At 36.0% G+C, this 26,122-nt stretch overlaps 1 protein-coding gene across 1 annotated transcript; it reads right to left on the reverse strand.

The window, feature by feature from the left end:
* Window positions 1–21,670: 21,670 nt before the first annotated feature.
* LOC126885891 (uncharacterized) lies at window positions 21,671–22,453 on the reverse strand. The gene has a single exon (XM_050652686.1). It carries the CDS (start codon window positions 22,451–22,453, stop codon window positions 21,671–21,673), a length of 783 nt encoding a protein of 260 aa, XP_050508643.1.
* Between the last annotated feature and the right edge of the window lie 3,669 nt (window positions 22,454–26,122).

A 26,122-nucleotide genomic window follows, 5' to 3' on the forward strand; every position in this document is an offset into this window, starting at 1 on the left:
TTGGCCTGTTGATCCATTAACGGCGGAGCTGTAGGCCATTGCAAAGAACGGAAGGTACTGGTCCAGTCTCGCTTGTGATTGAACACCATTTTTGCTAAATACTTGCCAATTATCTAATTCATTCGCTCTACCATTCCATCCGATTGCGGATGATAAGCTGTAGTTCTCGTTATCTTCATGCCTAGCGTATTGCAGATTTCCTGGAATAGATTGCTCTCGAAGTTCTTTTTTGGTCACTATGGATCACCAAAGGTATCTGCTGATATGCTCTTTGATTAACACATCTGCAATAGTAGTGAAATTGCGATACACTTCGTGAAATTCATCACGAACCACGAACAACCTGTAGGTACCTGCAACCATTTTCACTTTCTGGAAATGGCCCGGCAATATCCAAACCTATTCTGTCAAATAGGCTTCCAACATTGCATTGTCTCATTAGAGTCTTTCTTTTTCGGTAAGGTCCGTTACTCGTGTTACTACTTTTAAGCGCACAAGAACAACAAACAATGCTGAACAAGTTAGTGAGAGAGGATGAAAACTATGACGTTAAAATTAATGCAAATAAAATCTAGTATATATATATATATATATATATATATATATATATATATATATATATATATATATATATATCTACTGATCTAGTATATTATAATAAAATAGGTTATTGTAAAGGATGAACGTCCCTCTGCTAGGGGTTGGATATCAGGAATATACTCATACTATGTTTATTTAATCACTATATACGCTAGTTACGAGTTGGTAGACAAAGTCTATATTCTAATTTCTATAATCTACATTGATGCCTAAATAATGAATGATGAATGATCTGCTTTACTTTCTCCGTCTCTATAAATAAACTCGTTATTGTTTTGTTATGATTGACGACACCGTTGTGACCGTGAAATACTCATAATATCAAAATCGCTGACTTGGGTGTTCTCGAAACGAGTGGCCTACATTGCGAAATCAATGTCACCCATTTATTTACTATAAACAATACTTGTAGATAATTTTTGTGTAAGACCTTTAAAAATTAAATCAATATGGATTACTCTTATTTCTTTTGATGCTAATAAACCCTGTACAATATACTTAGTATAATATATCAGTACCTATATCAAATTTCAATATTTTTGTACTTTAAATTTTTGTGTTCTGCCACTTCATAAAATATTTTATTTTGAAGTAGATACAGAATTTGATCTTTTGGTAATAAAAATTAAATAAAGCTTCTTACGGTTTTTGCTTTGCTATGTACCTACACTAAATTAATCAACGAGCCAACGAGCGGTATCGTTCCAAAATATCGTTCCGCTGAAAATTCTTCTCTCTAATAAACAGCACGGCATGCTGTACAATAGCCACTCGAGTTGTAGCTGTAGGTAGCGGGTAGCGAGGTAGCGGGTAGCGAGATGAAGACCACTTGAGTTGAGCTCACTCTGGTACGTTCACGATTTTATTCAGGAATAGAATGCATCGTTGATGATGACTAGATGATGATTAGGGGAAAGGTTGATGTATTATTTAGATTTTCTTTTCAGAAAACACAAAGAAATCATACATTTTTTGGAACCTCGACATTCCGACTCGAGGGAAATAAAGTGTGGGTGACGGGGAGAGAATTTTTAATTTCATACTAATTTTGGATGAATATCAACTTTTATAAACGGAGATTGTGAAATCACAAAAAAAAAACAAAAATTTCTATATTATATAGACACAATTGTTTACTGGTATAAATCATAATTTATGATTTATATGACGCTTGTTCAATTCAAACCCATCTTTGGTCCAGAAAATAATAATTATTAAATATATCTATAAATAATTAGCACTAAAATGAAGGCACATATCCCATTGTTTAACCAAGCGAAGTATCTCCATCTAATCAGCCCTAAACATTCATCCTTATGGCTAAAGGCCTCCTCTTTCTTCTTCCATGCCTCTCTATCTTGGGCAATTTGCATCCATTTTGACCCAGTTTGTTTCTTCAGCTCATCTGACCATCACATTTGTGGTCTTCCCCTTTTTCGTTTGTGGTTCCACGGTCTCCAATGTATAATCTTAGTCCATCTTTCATCCTTCTGCCGTTAGGATGTGTCCGGCGAACTTCCAGTTAAGCTTTGCTAGTTGGGTTGAGACATCTTTCACTTTTGTTTTGTTACGGATCCATTCGTTTCTTGTCCTGTCTGATAGCTTAATGTTCAGCATTTGTCTTTCCATGGATCTTTCTGTCTTTGCTATTTTTTCCATATTTTCCTTTGCAAACTTCCATGTATGAGAGCCATATATGAGGACAGGGAGTATACATTGATTTAAGACTCTTGTTTTTAGGTATTGCGAGTATTTTCTGTTCTTGAGAATATAAGACAGCTTTCCGAATGATGCCCAGGACAATATTATTCTTCTCTTTATTTCTTCGGTCTAATTTTCTTTATTTAATAAATTAATAAGTATATAAAGTGATTTGTCCTAGATATATGTATATACTCTTTTACTTGTTCTATTACTGTTTGTGCCACTGTAATTTTATTAGTTCTTCTTGTTGATTGGCCATGGTTTTTGTTTTACTGTAATTCATTTTCGGTCCTATCTTTGTCGATTCTCTATCTAGTTCTTCCTTCATTCCTTGTAATTCTTCACTTTTTTCTATTATTAATACAATATCATCAGCATCAGCATACCGTAAATCGTAAGTGATTCAGATATTGGCTCGTTTATGTTTATATCCACGCCATCCTAGTGTAGTTGTTTGAACACATCTTCTAGCGCTTGGTTGAATAGCTTGGGCGAGATGGTATCTCCTTGTCTTACTCCTCAGTTTATTTTAATAGGCTTCATTGGTTTCATTAGCTTAATAGTTGTTGTTGCCTTATTATGTACATATATATTTGTAATTAAGTCGGTATATCTGTAGGGAAGCTGTAGTAGTCTATTCTGCTGTTTTGTAGTAGGGAGTTCTTTACTGCCCAGTGTTCCACTCTATCAAATGCTTTTTCGAAGTCAATAAATGCCATCCGAAGTATACTGTGCTTAAAAAATTCTTGTGGTTGTTGCTCGAAGAATTATTCTTTTACGGCATTTTGTGCTACATCGTACGACTGGAGACGATTAACTTTTAGCGCCTTTTCAATGCCACAAAAAAGTAGTGAGAATCGCAAGGCGATAAACCGGGACTATAGGGTGGATGCTGTAATACTCTCCATCTCTTTCGTTGTAGATTTTCTTTCACTACTTTGGCTGTATCAGGCCGAGCATTTTCGTGCAGAAGAATGATACCACTTAAGAGTCTGGAAGTCTTCGTCTTATTGCTTGATGACAAGATAATATCAGAAAATAATGACACCTAGATTAGTCTCTCAACAATTATTGATGAAGGAAAGTAGGCGCGGCAGATGTGGCACGGATAAACCCTATTATTCAAACATATTCATAGTATGTATTCTTCATTTTTCCATCCTACACCCTAATTTCTTTACTTATTATCATTTCTTTCCGATACCTACCGCAAATTCTACTACAAATCATCCCTACTGAACCATGCCTACCTACTTCAGTTTCCTGAAGCAAGTGAAATTATTCTGAGAGATTTTTATGTTGACGATCTCATTACTGGATTTTCAAGTGAGGCTGAAGCTATTAAAAGATGTGATGAAGTGGTCAAAATATTGAAGTCAGCTTGTTTTAACTTAAGGAAATGGTCTTCAAACAGCCAATTGGTATTAGATCACTTTAAAGATTATTCCGATCCTTTAAAAGTACTTAATTTAGGAGATCACGAGTGTATTAAAACTCTTGGTATTCAATGGTCTAGTAAGTTAGATATTTTCAGTTTTCATGTTGAAAACCCTGATCTTTTATCAAAAATAACGAAGCGCACAATGCTTTCTGCAATCGCAAAAATTTATGATCCCTTAGGTTTAGCCAGTTGTTGTATAATCCTAGTAAAAATTATGATTCAATCTCTTTGGTCATTAAAACTTGATTGGGATTCCGAAGTCCCCTCTGATTTGTGTGATAAATGGAAAAAGTTCCAGTCTAAATTACGTCACTTAAGTGATTTAAGAATTCCACGGTGCGTTCTGAGTAACAAACCTAAAATAATTGAATTACATGGATTTAGTGATGCTTCACAATACGCATATTCTGCAACAATTTATGCTCGATGCATTGATTCACAAGGTTCTATAAATGTTCATTTCTTATGTGCTAAGACTAAAGTCGCCCCAGTCAAAATATTGACTATTCCTCGATTAGAATTGTGTGGTAGCTTATTATTGGTCCAACTTATGAAATCTGTTTCAGATTCTGTTACTTTTCAGTACACTCCATATTATTGGTGTGATTCACAAATTGTTTTGCATTGGCTCAATAATGACCCAGCAAACCTTCAAGTTTTTGTTGGAAACCGTGTTGCAGAAATTCAAAGATGTACAACAATTGAAAATTGGAATTATGTTAGCTCGTCTGAGAATCCTGCAGATATTGGTAGTAGAGGAATTTTGTCAGACCAATTAGCTCACTGTAAGCTCTGGTTTAATGGCCCTCAATTTTTATCAACAGATTTTGATAAAACTAAGTTCTATGATATACTTGATATATCAAACCTTCCTGAAATGAGAAAGAAATCTAAGGGATTAGTTTCTATAAAAAATTATTTTAATTCACTTTTTTATAAATACTCGAATCTGAACAAATTAATTAGAATTATGTAGAAGATTTGTTAATAATTCAAAGTCAAAGTCTAATAGTAAAAGGTATGGCCCGATTTCAGCAATCGAATTTACTGATTCAGAGGTTTTTCTTGTTAGATTAGCTCAGACAGAAAGTTTTGTTGAAGAAATTTCATTATTAAATAACGGTAAAGACCTTCCGTCAAAGAGTAGATTATTACCTTTAACGCCTTTTCTAGATGAAACTGGAGTATTGAGAGTAGGAGGACGTCTTAGAAAATCTTCTAGGAATTATAATGGGAAACATCCCTTACTATTAGATAAGATTCATGTTTTAAGCAAACTAATATTGAGACATGAGCATGTTCAACTTCAGCATGCAGGTCCACAACTCTTGTTAGCGACAGTTCGTCAAAATTTTTGGATAATTGCGGGGATGTCCCTAGCTAAAACAGTTGTAAGGAATTGCATTAGATGCTATCGGTTTAAACCCAAACCTGGTTCTACGATTATGGCTGATTTGCCAGAACATCGTGTTAATATATCACAACCTTTTTTCATAACTGGATTAGATTACGCAGGGCCAGTTCCATTAAAGGATAGAAAAGGTCGCGGATGTAAAACGTATAAAGCGTACATATGTTTATTTATTTGCTTCGCCACGAAAGCAGTACATTTAGAATTAATTAGTTCTTTGACATCTGAAGCTTTCATGGCAGGCCTTAGAAGATTTGTTTTTAGACGCGGTAAACCCGGGCATCTGTATTCAGATAACGGTACAAGTTTTGTAGGTGCCAAAAATGAACTAAAAATTTTGTATGATTTCATTAGAAAATCAGAGGATGAAATTGTCACCTCTTGCACAGCTCAGAATATTATATGGCATTTCATTCCTCCTAGTACTCCAAATTTCGGGGGATTATGGGAAAGTAATATAAAAGGGGTAAAATATCATTTATCTCGTATTATTGGTCAAACCCTTCTAACTTATGAAGAATTCTGTACATTTTTAATTCAGATTGAAGGCACTTTGAATTCACGTCCTTTATATGGTCTATCATCTGATCCTAACGATTACACTCCTTTAACTCCCTCACATTTTTTAATCGGAAGACCGATGACCGCTGTCCCTGATCATACGTTTCAAGGAGAGATAAAAATAAACCAATTGTCCAGATTCCAACTGATTCAGAAATTGTTGCAAGACTTTTGGAAGCAATGGTCAAAGATTTACCGGAATGATCTCCAACAACGTCATAAATGGAGAAGTAGTACTTCCACCATTCAAGTCGGATCTTTAGTGCTCTTAAAATCTGACAATTTGCCCAATTGTCAGTGGCAGTTAGGAAGAATAGTGTCTGTTCACCCTGGTGATGATGGTGAAATTCGAGTGGTAACTGTTAAAACCGCTAATGGACTTTATAAACGTGGAATAACTAAAATTTGTCCATTACCATTAGCTGAGACTTGTTTCTAGTGTTCCTCGTTAACTTAGGTGATTTGTATTTGAACGGTCTTGGAGCTGTTCAAGGCGGGGAGTATGGACGAAAAGTATTATTTATTATTGGATAGACCGTTCCGCCCTTGCTCAATGACGGGAAAAAACAAGCATCAAAAAATACACAGCATATATTTGTCAGATTGTCATAAAAATTATTAGATTGATTGTCATAATTATAAATCACATTTTTAGCAATTGTAATTATTTTTTTAAGCTGAATACAAGAAGTTTTTAATATATTACAGTTCATTCTATCAGAAGTTAGAACTAAAAACTTCAATTTGTATCTTGTTATAAAATGTTTATTAAAACTTTTTAAAGTGTCGTGCAAATGGATTAAGCAAAACGTTTTCGATCTGATTCAGATCATCCTCAGTGTATTCTGTTACGTAAATGAAACTAGCACACTAATGAAAGTGGTAACATCGCTTTACTTTATACATCTATATGATGTAAACCATTTATTACGATGAAGTGGTGACTTTCATTAGTGTGCTAGTTTCATTTATGTAACAGAATGCACTGAGGATGATCTGAATTAGATCGAAAACGTTTTGCTTAATCCATTTGGACGACATTTTAAAAAGTTTTTTATAAACATTTTATACCAGGTCCAAATTGAAGTTTTTACTGATGTTGTATTAGTTTTTTAACTATGGTATACAGCCAACTACTGGGATTTTCCCATTGATTTTGTATAGAAATATTCCTTGAACGAACCAAAATTATAACTCGATGAAAAAATTTTTTGAGTGTTTCTGCGTTTTTAAAAAGTGTTTTTCAAAAGAAAATTCATAATTTGTTGCTTAAGATAGAATAATTAATTCTCAATTTTCTCCTGCACTTAGGTACTATTTAAAACGTGCGTTCGATGGCACTAAAACTTGCTTTTGTCTTAAAATAAAATTTTACCATATAGGTTTATGCGACTTTTAAACAATATGTATTGCAAAATTGGAAATTGAGTCACCATATTTCCGTTACAACCCACTCGAAATAAATAATGATCATCAAAAAATGAAAGTAGGTATCGACATAAAGGAGCATGTAAGTAGAAGTAAAAAGGCCACAAACAATGGCGAATCAGATTCCGTGTCAGTGCACTCTAGATGAGAGAGCAAAGGGCTCCCTGACGGCGTTTCGAGTACTCTTGTCTCAACTTCAGAGAATTTTCAGCTGGTCGCATATTGTGAAGTTATGGTAATGCCCTTTGTATATGGGTTGATGCTGTGACTGCACTGTACGTGTGGATTGCGTTCTTAAGTACTTTTTACTTTGACTTTTGGCCCTTCTTGTATGTACTTCTTCGCTCTTGCCGTTACTTACGAGGTTGTATTAATTTGTTCAACGATGCTATAAGTCATCCTAATAGTTAATGTTTGCAATAGAGATCAATTAATAATATCTACATACACTGGAAAAAGTGCATTACATCTACCTACTGCTATAATATTATAAACGTTGCATCTAAATGGTATTAGTGTAATTCGTATTATACAAATATGCCTATTTACGTTTGCAAAAGATTACTTTCTTCTTCTAATATCTACCTTCTCCTATCAAAGATCTGCAACAATTTTGATAATTCTTCTCTGTTTTGGGTCTTTCTCAGAAACTCGCTAGAGCTCAAGCATGTCCAATCTCGCATGTTTTTAAGTAGAAGTAGGGGAGAGTTGGATAAAACGGGATAGTCGGATAAAACGGGATACCTAGCCTAGAGACCCAACTAGTGCTGCTATCAATCGGACAACGACGAAAACTTGTTCTCAGTCCGCTCAGTCGTCATTTTAACATTCTCAGTTCGTTTTACCTCGATGCCATTATTTGATGAAAAGTTGTTGTGTTTAGAATTGTTTGACTCTATTTTTTTGGTACTTTGTACTTTTAAGTGCGTTTTCTACATTATATTGCCCAGTGGCGACGCGTGACTTTTTCTAAAGTGTTACCAAAACCAGATGCAAAAAATCTTATTTAAAAAAATGAAGATATGGCTAAATGTATATACAGCTTCAAAGATATCATTTTTTATATCATTTGAAACTCAAGAAAAAACAGTTGATGTTTCTAGATGTTGGCAAAATTTTTGATCTTTTTTGGCAATTAATGTTAACAATTCCCTGTAATTGCCTCGAATGTCAGAGCCGTCGCCCTCAAAATGACCACGAAACGCTAATTCTTGTTTGGCCAAAAAACATACGGTATCTATTATAAGTGAGCTAAGGATATACCTATCTATTTTTTTAACAAACTCATTATGTTTAGCAATATTTGCTTTAAAAGCTTGGTTAAGAGAACTTTCGATTCTTGTTTTGCCAAACTGAATCAAATTGGGTATACACCTTACATGTAGGTAACGGAGAAATTTCATGTCTCTTTTTTAAAACTCTTAAATCGTGAACCTGGTCCACCCATTCTGTAGAAACCAGAAGACATGGCCAACAATACAGTCTATTTTTCTTACCACATAACCAAGGATTTTCACTGTACCAACTAAATTTAAAATATCGAACTACTTTTTTTTATTCCTTTTTTAAATTGTTTAAAATAGGTCTTTCATTTTCAATAATCTCATTTTTTTTTCAATCAGAATTACTTTTCAAGTAGTTGATCGATAACGCAGCAACACTCATCCATGGTGAACTGCACGCACACTTTTTATAAGTACTGTAACCAAATTTAAATTTGGTAACAGCCCTACTGATATACACAGCGCGCTTACGCCCGTCGCTCCTTCAAAATTTTCAGACACTAGCCGGTCCCGAGCCGCCCGAGAGACAACGAGATAACCATTCATTGTAACCACAAATGAGACTGGTAACAGAATATAATAAAGTGCAACTAAGTCACATAAACTCGCCAATATTTTCGTGTGTCTACGAGTAGTTGGCTATTTACTGAATTAGGTACTATTAACACATAATAAAATGTTATATTTCTATTGGTAAAAATATAGATAAATAGAATTATGCAACGTCATAAAATATTTATTTACAAGATTTTTAACTGTTACCATTGGTAACAGTGGTTACATGGACGCTTCTCCAGTGATATTGCCTACATACCTATATCTAAACATATAATTCCGGTGACTATTACTACATTTAACTAAGCACTCATTAACGAATATTCTCATGTGTAGTCTATCTAATTTTATTTTCACGTTTAGGCAGGAGCCATTTTTGTTTTGAAAAATGTCTGAGTTGGACAAAACGGGACAGTTATAAGTTGGATAAAATGGGATACCTACGCTTTTTATGGCCCGTTTTATCCACCTATTTATTTGTTAGCCTATTAATTTTTTAAATAGCGATAAAGCGTGTTCTCATACTGCAGAAAAGAACAACAAATTTTTATGTGACTTTTGTTCTGATATACGTACCGTACCTAGTCCTTAATAAAAGGTCGAATTTCCCATTTTGCAATAAAACATAAAAAAGGCCTATTTTTAAGTTTCTGACTACTGAAGATATTGTTTTTTCAAAGGTAAATTTTGCTTTGCAGCCTTATATCTACTTAAATATACTTTTTAGATAATTTTATGCAAAAAATTAAATATTGTGAACCTATCTCGTTTTATCCAACGCTGGTATGCTAAAACGGGATGTGCAGGACTTTAATAAATATTTTTTTACTATTTTCCAGTCATTAAAAATAGCTAAAAATATGTTTTTTGTGTGCTTCAATAAATGTTATACCTATAAAAAATAATAATATGATAATTTCTTTAACATTTTTTCCGTAATAAAAATAAACAAGAATGGTATCCCCTTTTTTTCCAACTCTCCCCTACTGGTTTTATGCTGATCCACGTTTGCCTTCAATCTTACGAACCAAACGAGCCTCCAAAACGAAATCTTGCCTCCAAACGAATACGAGCTATAGAAATTCGTTTCCTTATTTCTCATTACATGTCCGAGATATGCAGTTTTCTGTTTATTTTTTATTTCAATGAGATGATGTTTTCTGCTCATTCGATGGAGAACTTCCAAGTCTATATACCTACCTAGGTTTCAAATGCTGCAAGTCTGTTCACATTTATAACTAACAAAAAGTTATAAGTGTGACAAAAAAGATATTCAAACTCATAAGGTTATAGGACCTTATAATTCAGTGTGGTGCAACCTAAGGCACGCGGGCCGCATGCGGCCCGAGTCTCGTTAAACTGCGGCCCCCACAAACACATTTCAAAAATATTGCCATTGATAACTTTTACCTGTTCCAACCCTGTCTAACTTTCCGTAATCTTAAGAAAGTAGTTAACTTTGAACACCCACTCCCTATGAGCGGGCAGTTAGCTTCAGTCAGCTGCACGTGTCGTGTTGAATTAACAGTGGCGAATAAATTGAATGTTAAATTCAGAATGAGTAGTGCCAAAAAACGCAAAATTTTCGAAGAGAATCGTACGTTCCAAGGAAAATGGGAAAATCAATATTTCTTCATCGAATTAAAAGGCAAACCTCACTGCATTATTTGTTGTCAAGTACTCGCGGTATCAAAAGAATACAATATTAGTAGGCATTATGAAACCCAGCACAAAACAAAATACGACAAATATCAAGGTGAAGCTCGCAATACTCGTGTAAAAGAACTTACTTAAAGCTAAATTGAATAAACAAAAATCTATATTTACAAAAGCGACAGCTGTTCAATCATCAAGCTTAGCAGCATCATATGAAGTATGTTTAGAGCTTGTCAAAAGTAAAAAGCATTTAAAGATGGAGAAATGATCAAGCGGTGTGCCGTTAAAATGGCGCGATCCTTTGGAGATGAAAAGATGGCCAAAATTTTTGAATGTGTTTCAGTTTCCCATCAAACTGTATCTAGAAGAGTTGATGAGCTGAATACTCATGTATTTAAAAAAAATGGTCGACACAGTTCGTGATTGTTTGTACTACTCCTTAGCCCTGGACGAATCGGTTGATATTACTGACAAAAATCAGCTATTAATTTTTGTTAGATGCATCAGTGAAGATTTTTGTGTAACTGAGGAACTTCTAAAACTGCACCACATGGAAGACGGGACCAAAGGTATAAATATATTTGAAGCAATTAGTGACGCTGTGAAAAATATAGGCGGTTTTCAAAAGTGCTTTTGCGTTTGCACCGTCGCCGGAGCAAAAGCAATGACGGGACGCATAACAGGATTGGCTGGACTTTTGCGGGAAAATGGTGTTAACTGTGTTATGTTTCATTGCATTATCCATTAAGAGGCTCTCTGCGGAAAGATAATTAAAATCAACGATACTATGAAAACTGTAGTGCAGATAGTACACAGCTTAAGAGGAGGAAACAGAGCTCCGCGACACCAAAAATTCATCTCTTTCTTTTGAGGAATTAAATACTGAATATAAGGACGTCCCCCTACATTCAGAGATACGCTGGTTGAGTGCAGGTAAATGCGTTAGAAAAATTTTTTCTTTAAGAAAAGAGATCTTACTGTTTTTTGAAACGGAAATTGTTATTAACACGGACGTATTTATAACCAAGCTTAGGAACAAAACATTTCTTCATGAACTGCCATTTCTAACAGACATTACTTCTCACTTGAACACATTAAACCTACAACTCCATGGGAAAAAGAAGACAGTATCACAGTTGGTTGGCCAAATTGAGACATTTTGCAAAAAACTTGATTTTTTCGAGAACTACATGAAAATAAACGACCTCACACATTTTCCTGCGTGTTTCGAAATAAATCAAGAAGAAACCATGGTCGATTTCTCGAGGTTTGCCAAAGTTCTTACAGAAATAAAAAAAAAATTTGATGAAAGGTTTTCGGAATTTAATGCACTAAAACCCGATCTTGAGCTTTTTAACAATCCAATGGGAGTCAACATCCAGAACCAATCAGCAGAATACCAATTAGAGCTGTACGAACTACAGCCCGATTCGCTTATGAGGACATTAGTACCTTTTGGAAGTTAGTCTCCAAGGATCGTTTTCCTAAACTTCATAACTTTGCGTTGAAACTATATTCAATGTTTGGTAGTACGTATATATGTGAAAGTACATTTTCTGCTTTGGAGCATATTAAATCTAAAAAACGTAATCGCATGGAAATCGATTCTCTGAAAGCGTGTATTAGACTCACTACGACTAGCATAGATATAGATGTGCAAAAGTTAGTAGAGGATAAACCTTTGCCTCAAATATCCCATTGATTTTTTATTTTATGTTAAATTTTAAACATAACATGTAAATTATAAACAATAATAAAATACATGTAAATAATATTTCGCTCGTATGTATATTATTTTTTAAAATAAACTTTTTTTGAACGAGTCGAGTTCTCTGGCCCTTCATAATAATTTCAAATTTAATACGGCCCCCAACGTCTAAAAGGTTGGACCACACTATTATAATTTATAATATGTACTTACATAATCATGTTGCACCGATCATCATCTGCTAAAAGTTAAAACGGTACTTCCAAACAGAAACGAAAAGGAGGACATATTTTTCCGGCATTTTCTATAATTTTACTTGCACCCCTAAGCCAAGGTAAGAATCATCCCAACATGTTTTAATGGCGATTGGGGGCAAATAAGATATCGTTTGATTGCCTATACAGAAAAGTGTGGAATAAAATAATATGTAAAAAGTCTCTTTACAGCGTCAACCAGAATCCTAAAGGATTTACGGGCGTTGATCATGATGGTGATCTTCTTCTTCTTTTTGTGTAGACATAACTCTGTCTGTTTTTCAATGTGCCTCCAGTAAGTTGTCGTTCCATCGTTTTCGTGGTCTTCCCACTGATCGTTTTCCTATTGGGGAACCGTCTCTCGCCGTCCTTACTACTTCATTTGTTGTCATTCGGCTTATGTGGTCGTTCCATTCTACTCTTCTGTTTTCCATACCCAGTTATTAATGTTGTCCACAAGGGTAACAACAGAACAAGTGGGTCGCGGTGGAGGTGGAGGTGTCGGTCGCGGTCGATGTCGACATCCATTTAAAACAAACACATTGTAATGAATGGAAGCGAACAGAGCAGGTAAGTCGCGGTGGAGGTTTAGCGCGATGCCATTCAGGAGGTTTACGTCGATACTTTTGAAAATAAAACGAGTTTGTTTTACATGGATGTCTACTGCGCGGCCTACAAGGATGCTTCCCTGTGATTGGTCCGTTCGAAGCCAAGTTGTCATTACCTGCGCTATCTGAGTTGATACTTTTTATATAATCCCTTTTTGTATTCAGTTTATTTTTGAATTTCTAAAGTAATTAAATACAGTAAATTTTTGAAATATGAAGGAGGATATGATTATTTACAGCTGACATTTCATCACTATCATCACTTGATTGACACAACACCGCAAAAGCACAGTCTTTTTTTCATTCAAATTTCATTAAACTACTTCACTTGATGGTGGTTCTAGCCCGACTGACAGCGCAGGTGACCTCCTTGCTATGTGCTGCCGACATGGACCGCGACTTACCTAGTAGTATCCACCGCGACCTACACCTCCACCTCGACCCACTTGTTCTGTTCTTAACCTTACATCTCCGTCGTATATCTGCACTTCTAGCTCTATCCCACAGTATCTTACCATCAATTTTGCGCATTATTTTCATCTCTGCTGTTTCTAGCATTCTTTTCGCCCTTTCTGTTTCTGCCGCGTATGTCATTATACTTAGGTCTGATTACTATTTGAAGTTATACTTCTTTACGCGCGATATGAGGGTGAATTTTAATAGGATTAAAACCTTTGATTCCGGCGCAGTCGCATTACAACTTTGTTCTGATTGGATGTTCAAATGACATGACAAAAATGATCCAATATGGCAGCTGTGGGACTGTGGTTTGGTTATGTATGGTTGTTGCGTTTTAAAATTCGTAGGAAGAGAAACAACAAACAAAAAGTTAGTTAATGGTTATACTGCCTTTTTAAATAGTTTTCATACTATATTTTTGGACTTATTAACATAGAAGCAGGGCCGGCGATAACGGACCTGCAAGGGATGCACTGCATGCGGGCGCCCCTGTTTGGGGGGCGCCAAATTGAGCTTTTTTCTGCTGGTGCTATACAAAATACTAATTTAAAAGAAACCGAAGGGCGCCTATGCTACTTTTGCAGGCGGGCGCCTTATACCCTAGCGCCGGTACTGCATAGAAGAGATGATTGTTGCATGCCAATGTGAAAGCCCATCAAACTGTGACTAGTATGAGTGCCGCAAAATTACTGATAAAAAACCTATTACCTCGAAGGCGTAGAGAACTGTGGATAACAACAATCAACCGGGACGATCTACGATCTCGGTTATTCAAAGCTAAAGAATCTTACACTGGTAAGTGTTTTAAAAATAGTTGATCAAATTTTGTTATGATATTTGAACATAGCCACTTTGCACGATGCAAGTGATTGCGAAATTTATTAGTCGTTATACGGGCTCTGATTGGGTGTTGAAATGATCTGTCAGTCAATAATAAATAATTGTTCAATATGAAGGTAAACAAATGTATAATATATTAGTTTTATTGTTGTGAGGACAGAAACAAAAAAGTTTATAATTGTAGTGATTTTTAAATGGTTTTTAAAGCAACAGGTACGTAAATGTATCATAGGTACCTACTTATTTGAACCTACCAAAATACATAGTATGTAATACTTTCATTTACATAATTTGATTACCATCAAAATTTCTATCAATATTCACCTAATATATTGTTTTCTTACTCTATGTTTTGTTGTATTTTTTCAATTCTAAATCATTTCAATTCAAAATCAAAATAATTTGATTTACATAATTCAAAAATGTCAAAAGTTTAATCCGTTTAGTTAGTCGATCTTCGCACATAATGACACACTGTCTCCGTGGCGAAGCGTTTAATGCGAGCGAACCCCAATACAACGCCAATACCAGCCGCGCTGGTAAGTTGGTTCGAATCCCAATAGAAACTTTTATTTTTTTTATTTTTTTTTATACATTTTATGATTGTAAGTATATTTATTATATAATTTTATTTTCAGAAAATACGTATTTAGTTAAAAAATTTTCCGACAATTAATGTTCAGAAATCATTTGCGGCATTTTTAATGTGTTTGTGTGTGTTTTATTCTTTTATTATTTTAATTTTTGGCACTGTTTTAATAAAAATGTTTGAGAAGTAGTAAGTATAAATTAGTTTAATATTTAAATAAAATATAAATAAAAAGTATATTAATTTCGTTTATAATCATATAATCATATAATAGAAGTATAACTTCTTACGTGCGTACAAAGTACACACACATTCTTTTTTTGTAAATTCTGCCTTTCACTTCTTTTCCGATGTATTTATTTCTCCATATTGTTTCATTCAGGCAACCTGCGGCTCTGTTTGTTTTATTCACCTGATCTTCCACTTCTGTTTCGAGCTTTCCGTAGCTAGATAGTGTAATGCCTAAATATTTAAACTCCATGACTTGTTCTATTATCTGACCCTCCAGCTCTAATTAACACCTTATTAGATTTGCTGTTATAACCATGCATTTAGTCTTTTTTTTGGGGAAATTAAGGTGTTAAATTTTCTAGCGGTTATATTAAATTGGTGCAGCATATGTTGCAAATCAGCTTCACTTTGAGATATTAGTATTTCGTCATCTGCATAGCGGATTATTTTAAGTTGTTTTTCTCCCATTTGGTATCCTTTTTTTTGTTCTTATCTTTTTAATATTTCATCCATGATTAGGTTGAACAATAGAGGACTCAGGGAGTCTCCCTGTCTTATCCCATTGCCATCTTCAATTGGGTCAGTTAGTTCTTCATCTACTTATCCTTTTATTGTGTTGTTCGTTGTTGTGGTAGATATTTTCGATATAGAGGTACCTCTCTTGCGTACAATAAATGGATAACGTCCTTTAATTCGACCCTGTTAAATGCCTTCTTAAGGTCCACGAAACATAAGTATGCCAGTTTGTTCTATTCTAACGATTTCTCTTGAGCCTGTCTCATTATAAATATAGTATCGGTGCATAATCTCCCCGACCTTATACCTTGTTGTTCTTCTGCTAATGTTATAATTTTATTCAGTTTGTTTGTTATCACTTTGGTCGTTAATTTTAGTGTTGTGTATATCTAATAAATTAATTCCTCTGTAATTCTCCGGGTCCGATTTTTCTCCCTTTTTGAAGAGAGGTATTAGGATGTTTGATCTCCATTCTTGTGGTATTCTGTTTTGTTCTATTATTTTTTGGATTAGTTTTAATAGCTGTTTGATCAGATCTTGTCCTCCGCACTTTAGGAGTTCATTCGATATTCTGTATCTCCTCTCCTAAGTGATTTTCTATTTTTTAATTTTCTTAATGCTTCCGTTACCTCTGCTTCTTGAATGATGATGATTGATTTTAATGTAATAAGCAACGTTTTAAAATGTTTGTAAAGACTGTATGACACTATGCATTTTCTTGTATCATTTCTAATATCGTTTCTGATATCGTTTCTTGTATACATTTTCTTGTATCATTTCTTGTACGTACATTTGTGCCCTGTATGACACTATGCAAGTTCTTGTATCGAAAATTGTATGAAATTCGGCACGTGATTGGCCGAAATTTTGTTTATCACCCTGTGTCACGTTATGGTAGTACTGCATCTACAGCTACAGCTGATTTTAAGGATTTTATAAAATTTATAAACTTTTAATTAACATTTTAATGTTAACCAGAATTTTACGTTGACTGTTTGAGGTTGATTTTGTTTTTATTTTGTTTTGATATTTGTTCTAAAATATTTGCATTAGAATTATCTTCAGTTTGATCGAAATTAGGAACTATTGTATTTTCGTCTATTAAAAAATTATGCACCATGAAACCTAAATTTATAGTTTGAACTTTACTAGGAGCTAAATATATGGTTATTAGTTAGAACAGTAGTTAATACCAAACGGTATATTAAGTATCAATAAAATATTTATAAATAATACCTACAAAAACACAAATAAATTCATCAATACATGATCCCATTTTCATTTCAGCCGCCATTATGAGTAAGTAATTATGACATTTTAGATATTTTACCAGCAGGTTTTACGTTTTTGCTCTTTGCGCAGAAATTGGCGCAGTTCTTATACAAGAATCTGTGTCTGACTCAAATTCTTGTATCGTTTCTTGTATCTGTGTATGACACTATGCATTTTTTTGACATATCAGAAATGATATTAGAAATGATACAAGAAAATGTATAGTGTCATACAGCCTTAAGGGTAATTGAACAAAAATTTTGAAAATAAATGGCTGTAACATTTGAATCACTTGTCTTGTAGCGTTTAGTACCTAATTAATAGTTTTTCATTTTGTTGGACCCTGTTGTTGGAGTTTCATAAAAATCATTCTCAAATTTTAATAAACAGGCGTTGTATTATTTCTTATATTTATTTTGTGATGTAAGTAGGTATATTTATTCAGAAATCTGAATCAAAACGAGAAAATTATCTTACCGGCCTGAATACCTTCGATAAAATTTGAGTGCTCCACGTATATCAAGAAACATATTCAAAGACTCTAGAAAACAAAGAAAATTTAATTGGGAACAAGAAAAGCGAAAAAGCAAAAGGGTCGTCGAGTTTCCCGAAACAATGGGAAAAGGGCAGGAACTTGGAAGCAGAGAAAACTAAGGGCCGGAAAGCTGAGGGCGTTTTTTCGTGGCAATTGGCAATTTGTCAGCAATTAAAACAAGACATCATTAAATCAACAACTCGGGATGCTCGATGGGCTTTGTTAGGTCACGTATGGGCCCTCGCGGAGTGGCTCTCCCCCTTTGTGATTTCCTCCCTCTCGCCCACCACGAACGTGTTTTGATGATGCGGCTGAACTTCAAGCGGTCGATCTTTTAGTTTAACCTTTCAATTCTTCTTTCTGCATTGTTATAGATTTCGCACGTAGGTATACATTAGAATTCAATATTAAGACCAATTTAGAATTATCTGCTAAATTTCAAATGAAATCGTTGTTATTGTGTACCTATTTCATTATTCTAGCATGCAAAAGATATAGTAATATCCAGTGGCGAATCTACGGGGAGGGAAAATGGGAATTCTCCCCCCCCCCCTTAACAAGGTACAAAATGAAAGAAAAAAATTGTCGAAGCAAAATATATTTAATATCTGACATGAAACAAACCACAGACAAACAAATGTAACCCAATAAACACGCTAGTTAGGAAAATTAAGGAAACTTAATGCATATATAAGTTACTAGATATTTACATAGTAGGTATGTCTTTTATGTAGATTGGGTCTATCTGTTTTATGTCTTTTGGTTGGTGTTGTGGCCGGTTTGCGGGATGCAAAGTAGTCGGGGCACACTTTAAACTATTTTATTGGTTTATTTACAACAAACTACCTAATAAAATAAGTAAGAAAAATTATGACAGTTGTATTCTAAGTTTCTAAAATCTTCTGACCGACGTCCGTCAATCCGTCTCCTCTTCTTTCCCCAGCCGGTCAACACATATGTGGTCGTAGGCTAACTGTCAATCTGCCACAGGGCTCCCCTCCAGTGAAGAACCTACTCGTTTCGAACGGCAATGTTGACCGTGTTACTCATCAGACGGTTGGCATATACATGTTCTTCCTGCACCTGTTGGGCCGCTGGAATATATGCTGGCTTGAGTCGGTCCATGGAAATTCTCTGAGGAACATTTTTGACATCTACAGTTAGAAACTTGTCACTTCGTTCCAACACTCTGAACGGGCCGGTATAGTGAGGTGTAAGCGGAGGCTTTACTTTATCAGTCCGCACAAACACATGACTCGTAGTCTGCAGATCCGGATGGACAAAGGCAGTGCGGACTGAGTGGTTGCTCGTCGGTATAGGCCGCAATGCTCCCATGGTCTGACGTAGTCGTTGGACAAAACTATGCTCGTCGGGTGTAGCAGCACTAGGGACAAGCAGCTGTCCAGGGAGACATATTGGTTTACCATACACTAACTCGGAGGCTGTACACGCAATGTCCTGTTTGAAAGTGTTTCGAAGGCTTAGCATGACCAGAGGGAGGGCGTCAATCCACGATACTGTGTCCGCGGCGATGAGAGCAGCCTTAAGGGTTCGGTGGAAACGTTCAATACATCCATTTGACTGTGGGTGGTAGGCAGTGGTTTTAATATGTTGTACACCTAGCAATCTATTGAGCTGGCGAAATAAGTGGCTCTCAAATTGCCTACCTCGATCCGTTGTTATGGTTGCTGGCACACCAAACCGAGATATCCATCCCTCAAGGAGCTTCTGCGCAACAAGTTCGGCTGTAATTTCCGAGATAGGTATGGCCTCGGGCCATCTTGTGAAACGATCGATGATTGTGAGCAGGTATCGAAAGTTCTGATTTGTTGGAAGTGGGCCCACAATGTCGACATGTATGTGTGCGAATCGATCGTCTGGCATTCCTATAGGTGTCACAGGTGTAACAGTGTGACGTCCAATTTTGGCACGTTGACATTGGATGCACTCTCGTGACCACTGCTTGACTTGGCGATTCATGTTATGCCACACAAAGCGTTCGGCAATCATTCGTAATGTAGCAGCATGTCCTGGGTGGGACTGCGTGTGGAACTTCAGGAAAACGTCTCTCTGGAACACAGCTGGCACATAAACTCGTATACGACCATCTTGGACTGAACAATAAATAGGTCGTTGGCTATCTGGTAGAACTATTCGCTGAAGTTGTAAGGAGCTAGCAGGATCGTTCAGAGTTTGTTGGAGAGTCTCATCTGTAGTCTGAGCTTCGGATAGCCGGTTATAGTCAATCGTAATGGGTGTTGTGACAGCGTCTACTTCGGGTCGTGAGAGACAATCGGCAACGATATTGGCTGCACCCTGAATATGTCGAATGTCGGTCGAGAATTGTCCAATAAATTCTAGTTGGCGTATCTGTCGTGGGGACTGCCGCTCATGTCGCTGTTGGAAGGCAAACGTTAAAGGCTTGTGGTCAGTATAAATGGTAAACGGCATGCCCTCAAGAAAATGGCGGAAGTGATGTATGCCACTGAATATGGCCAGCAGCTCTCGGTCATAAGTGCTATAGTTTCGCTCCGTCTTAGAAAGCTTTCTAGAGAAGAAAGCGATGGGTTGTAGATGTTCACCTATAAGCTGTTGCAAAACACCGCCGATGGCAACATCTGAGGCATCAACTGACATGTTCAATTGGGCATTCGGTGCTGGGAAAACCAATTCAGTCGACGCGGCCAAGAGTTCTTTGACTTTGGAGAAAGCTGCTGCAGCTGCTGGTGTTAATGTCAGTTCTTGCTTCTTTTTCTTTTGCTGAGACAGTAAGTCGGTTAATGGCATTAGTTCATTCGCAGCATTTGGTAACCAACGTCTGTAGAAATTGAGCATACCCATAAACCTTCGTAGCTGTCGATAGGTCGTAGGTTGTGGAAAGTTGCGAATTGCGCCTACTTTAGCCGGCAATGGACGAACGCCAGTTGGGGAGACCGTGGCACCCAGGAAGTTTACTTCACTTTCACGGAATTTTGATTTATCCTTATTGATTTGAAGTCCATTTGCTTCCAGAATCCGAAGTACTGATGCCAGGTGTTTCTCATGCTCGGTATCAGTCTCCGAGGCAACCAAAATATCGTCGATGTATACATACACATATGGGCATTCTCGAAAAAGGTGATCGAGGTACCTCTGGAACGTCTGGGCAGCATTTCGCAAACCGAATGGCATTCGGAGAAACTCGTAAAGTCCAAAGGGGGTTATTACAGCCGTCTTTTGTACATCCTTCGGGTGGACTGGAATTTGGTAAAAAGCACGTACCAAATCAATACAAGAGAAAATTCTCTTTCCATGTAGCTGGTTAGCAAAATCCTGGATGTGCGGTATTGGGTAGCGATCTGGTTTGGTCATGGCATTTAGACGGCGAAAATCTCCACAGGCTCGCCATCGTCCATTGGACTTCTTAACCAAGTGAAGCGGACTAGCCCAAGATGACTTTGATGGTCGGATAATGCCTGCCTGCATCAGCTCATTGAATTCTGCTCGTGCAGCTTGAAAACGATCTGGTGGAAGTCTTCGTGGTTTAGAAAATACTGGTGTACCTCGAGTCTCAATATAGTGCTGGACCCTTTCAGTATCCTCTGGTATAGTGGCTGCCGGACGATCGTAAGGATGGGCAGTGGATAGGCCTACTTCTGGTACTTTAACACGACGAGACACACAGGTAATACTGCTTGACATATTTGAGCTTACTAGTCGTTTGTTTCTCATGTCAACACTAATGCCATAATGTGTAAGAAAATCGGCTCCTAGTATGGGTATGGTGACATCTGCGACTACAAAAGTCCATGTTACAGGTTGGTCTAGACCAAGGTTTAATGAGAGTTGTCTCTGCCCATACGTTTGGATGCACGATCCGGTGGCAGAATATAGGCATACAGTGCTGGGCCGAGTCGCAGTGCAGATTTTACGTGGAAGCACACTCAGGTCTGCCCCTGTATCAATAAGGAACTGAAGTTGGAGAACACTATCGGTAATGAAGAGGCGGCGTGGTATGTGAGGGGCTGCAGTTGCCGCCATTACTGCGCCCTTTCGTCGTTTTTTGTAAAACTGCAGGGTGGTCTACATTTCTTTGCTTGTGCACCAAATCTTCGATGGTAATAACACTGCTCGTCAGATGATGACTTGGCACTCTTGACCATTTGAATCTGTTGCCGTTCTTCAGCTACAGCTAATCTGTTGGATAAAGCGCTCACTTGGTCATTCAATGCAGCCACTGCTTTGTCTAAGATAGGGCTTTCGGTAACAGCCATGACTGGAAAATTGGAACATCGGAGGTACTTATCGGCTTTCTTAGCAAGCTCTTCTAGATCTCCATCAAGAACAGATATAACACTTCGAACCGAAGGTGGTAGGCGGTCCAACCAAAAATTTTTTAGAACTTGTGTACTAATGCTATCCGTGGCCAGAGCTTGCATTCTGTGGAGTAGTTGAGTGGGTTTTAAGTCACCCAGAGTGAGCTCCATTAATCTGTGGATCCTGTCATCTGAGCTAATGCCATACCTTTCGAGAAGGCGAGCTTTCAGTTGTGTATAGGCATTGCCAGCAGTTGGATTCTTTACAATATCCGCCACTTCTATTAGTATGTCACTGTTTAAACTAGCAACAGTATGATCGAATTTGCAGTTGTCAGATGTTATTTTGGCTTGTCGGAACTGCGCCTCCAGCCGAAGAAACCATAGTTCTGGTTCATTGCGCCAAAACTCTGGAGCTTTTATGCCTACCCGTGCAATTATTGGGTGATCATTGCCTTCGTATGGTGTAGCATTATCGTTTGGCATTGTTTGGTCGTTATCTGTCATAATGTCGTCTTTAAATCCTTGTACTTACAGTCTTTTTCTCGGGGTCACCAATGTGGCCGGTTTGCGGGATGCAAAGTAGTCGGGGCACACTTTAAACTATTTTATTGGTTTATTTACAACAAACTACCTAATAAAATAAGTAAGAAAAATTATGACAGTTGTATTCTAAGTTTCTAAAATCTTCTGACCGACGTCCGTCAATCCGTCTCCTCTTCTTTCCCCAGCCGGTCAACACATATGTGGTCGTAGGCTAACTGTCAATCTGCCACAGTGTCTCATTGGAAGTTCCCCCGCTAAGGCAAATGTCTGGATCCGCCACTGTCACAAACTATTAATGGTGTTTTAATTTAATACTAAACTGCGCGTCATAGAAAACGGGCACCCTAAAAAATGGGTAATTTTTGAGTTCGCGTATCTCCTAAACCTGTTGTCCGATTTAAGTAATTTTTTTAATATGTTGTAGCCTTCTTCATTGTCAATATCCATGTAATAATATTTTTGCTAAACAGGTAAACTTTCATTGTAGGTATACCGGGTGTACAAATCAAACTGTGTTTTTTTCTCAAAGTTCGCAACACCCTGTGGAATATCCTAGCATTTATAAAATACTGAAATTAAAACCCAACTATAGCCTCAGGTTTTCTCAACATTCTTTTTTTTTATTCATTCGCTTATGTTGGATAATACAAAAGTTAGGTACTTTAACAACTAGCCATGTTCTTTTTAGTCCAGAAAGCCACTGCGCATCCGCTAGGGAAAATATTCTAATTCGTATTTTTTGCACAATCTTACTCAAAAAGGACTCCTTTTAACAAATTTGCATGTTGCCAGGACCAAAAGGTGGTCAAAAATTTTTTAAACGTTTTTTTTTTGTTTTTTTCCTAAAATTATTTTTTTTGCATGGAAAAAAGTTTTTTTAGGTTTTTTGGATCATTCCAAACAGAAAAGGTCTTTAGTGACTTTTCTCTAAAAATGATAGTTTTTGACATATAAGCGAATAAAAATTGAAAAATTGCGAAATCGGCCATTTTTAGTCCTCAAAAACTATGTGAACAACTGAAAATTTGAATGTTTCCAAGGTAGATAGATATTCTTTAAACATCGATTGATCAAATCCCTAAGAGTTTTTTGCAATACAATATTCAAAACTTCTTTGTTTTTTAATTGCTAATCAAGCGTGCGCGACACTATTTTCCACCGACATTATGGTGCAAATGAAAGGAATAAATTCGTTATTTCGTAAACCGGCGACTTTAAGGAAAAATCCCGAAACAGGTCGATTTTTATTTTTAAGTTATGATATTGTGGCATATATGATATACTAGTGACGTCATCTATCTGGACGTGATGACGTAATCGATGATTTTTTTAAATGAGAATAGGGGTCGTGTGCTAGCTCATTTGAAAAGTTCTTCAATTCTCTATTCAGTAATATAAACATTTACATAATTATTTATACAGGGTGTCCAAAAAAATTTTATTAAATTAAATTATTTGACAAAAAAAGAAGTAGAAGGACACCCTGTATAAATAATTATGTAAATGTTTACATTACTGAATAGAGAATTGAAGAACCTTTCAAATGAGCTACCACACGATTCCTATTCTCATTTAAAAAAATCATCGATTACGTCATCACGCCCAGACGGATGACGTCACTAGTATACCATATATGCCACAATATCATAACTTAAAAATAAAAATCGACCGGTTTCGGAATTTTTCCTTAAAGTCGCCGGTTTACAAAATAACGAATTTATTCCTTTCATTTGCACCATACTGTCGGTGGAAAATAGTGTCGAGCATGCTTGATTAGCAATTAAAAAAAATAGGAGTTTTGAATATTGTATTGCAAAAAACTCTTCGGGATTTCATCAATCGATGTTTAAAGAATATCTACCTACCTTGGCAACATTCAAATTTTCAGTTTTTCACATAGTTTTTGAGGGTTAAAAATGGCCGATTTCGCAATTTTTCAATTTTTATTCGCTTATATGTCAAAAACTATCATTTTTAGAGAAAAGTCACTAAATACCTTTTCTGTTTGGAATGATCCAAAAAACCTAAAAAAACTTTTTTCCATGCAAAAAAAATAATTTTAGGAAAAAAAACAAAAAAAAAACGTTTAAAAAATTTTTGACCACCTTTTGGTCCTGGCAACATGCAATTTTGTTAAAAGGAGTCCTTTTTGAGTAAGATTGTGCAAAAAATCTTAATTAGAATATTTTTCCTAGCGGATGCGCAGTGGCTTTCTGGACTATTTTCAATACAGAGTGTTTTTAAACAAGTGCGACAAACTTTAAGGGTTAATTATGCATTAAAAAATAGTGACAGTTTGCTTTAAAATCGTATGTCCACAAATTCTTCGTTTCCGAGATACGGGATGTTGATTTTTTTCTTACAAACTGACGATTTATTTATTGCTTTAAAACCGGTTGAGATATGCAAATCAAATTTGGTGGGTGGACATTTTTTGACATACAATTAAGAATTTTATATTCACCATTGGCGTGCATACGGGTAATATGATCGGTCATATTACCCCGGTCATATTACCCGCATGCACGCCAATAGTGAATATAAAATTCTTAATTGCAAGTCAAAAAATTCGCAATAACTATCTCTTAAAACCTACCAAATTTTATTTGCATATCTCAACCGGTTTTAGGGCAATAAAATAAATCGTCAGCATGTAAAAAAGATTTAACATTCCGTATCTCGTAAACGAAGCATTTGCGGACATAAGTTTATAAAGCAAACGGTCATTATTTTTTCATGCAGAATTGCCCTTTTAAAGTTTGTCGCGCTTATTTACAAACAACCTATACTGATGAAGAACATAACTAGTTGTTAAAGTACATAACTTTTGTATTATCCAACATAAGAGAATGAATCAAAAAACAGAATGTTAAGAAAACCTGAGGCTATAGTTAGGTTTTAATTTCAGTATTTTATAAATGCTAGAATATCCCACAGGGTGTTGCGAACTTTGAGAAAAAAACACAGTTTGATTCGTACACTCGGTATATAATGAAAATTTACCTGTTTAGCAAAAATATTATTACAGGGATATTAACAAAGAAAAAGGCTCTAACATATTGAAAAAATCACTTAGATCGGACAACAGGTTTAGGAGATACGCGACATCAAAAATGACCCATTTTTTAGGGTGCCCGTTTTCTATGACGCGCAGTGTATATATCAATATCCCATTGCCTGTATCTAGGTTCCATATATCGTCCATCTATTCTGACTTCCATCTTATTGTTTTTATAATATCCAGCGGGATCTCTTCATTATACAAAAGATGTATTACAAGTCTACTCTGTTAAATGCCTTCTTCAAGTAGATGAAACATATGGACGCAGATCTATTGTATACTATTGGCCTCTCAGTAATATTTTATGACGAATATTGCAACTGTATACGACATTCCCGTACAGAAACCTTGTTGCTCATCTAGTGTATATTTATGAGCTGATTTATTCGTTGTTGCAAAAATAGGTCATTTTTGATTTCTCGAATTTCCTAAACCTGTTGTCCGATTTAAGTGATTTTTTAACATGTTAAGTATAGACTTATTCTTTAACAATATTGCTGTAATAATATTGTTGCTAGAGCTAGATAGATAAATTTTGATTATATACCGGGTGTACCAATCAAACTGTG

This window comes from Diabrotica virgifera, chromosome 6, assembly GCF_917563875.1.
Source record: "Diabrotica virgifera virgifera chromosome 6, PGI_DIABVI_V3a".
In the NCBI taxonomy this organism is placed as follows: Eukaryota; Metazoa; Arthropoda; class Insecta; order Coleoptera; family Chrysomelidae; genus Diabrotica; species Diabrotica virgifera.

Coding starts and splice junctions, on each gene's coding strand:
- LOC126885891 (XM_050652686.1), bottom strand. CDS start 22,453: ATGACAGATAACGACCAAACAATGCCAAACGATAATGCTACACCATAC.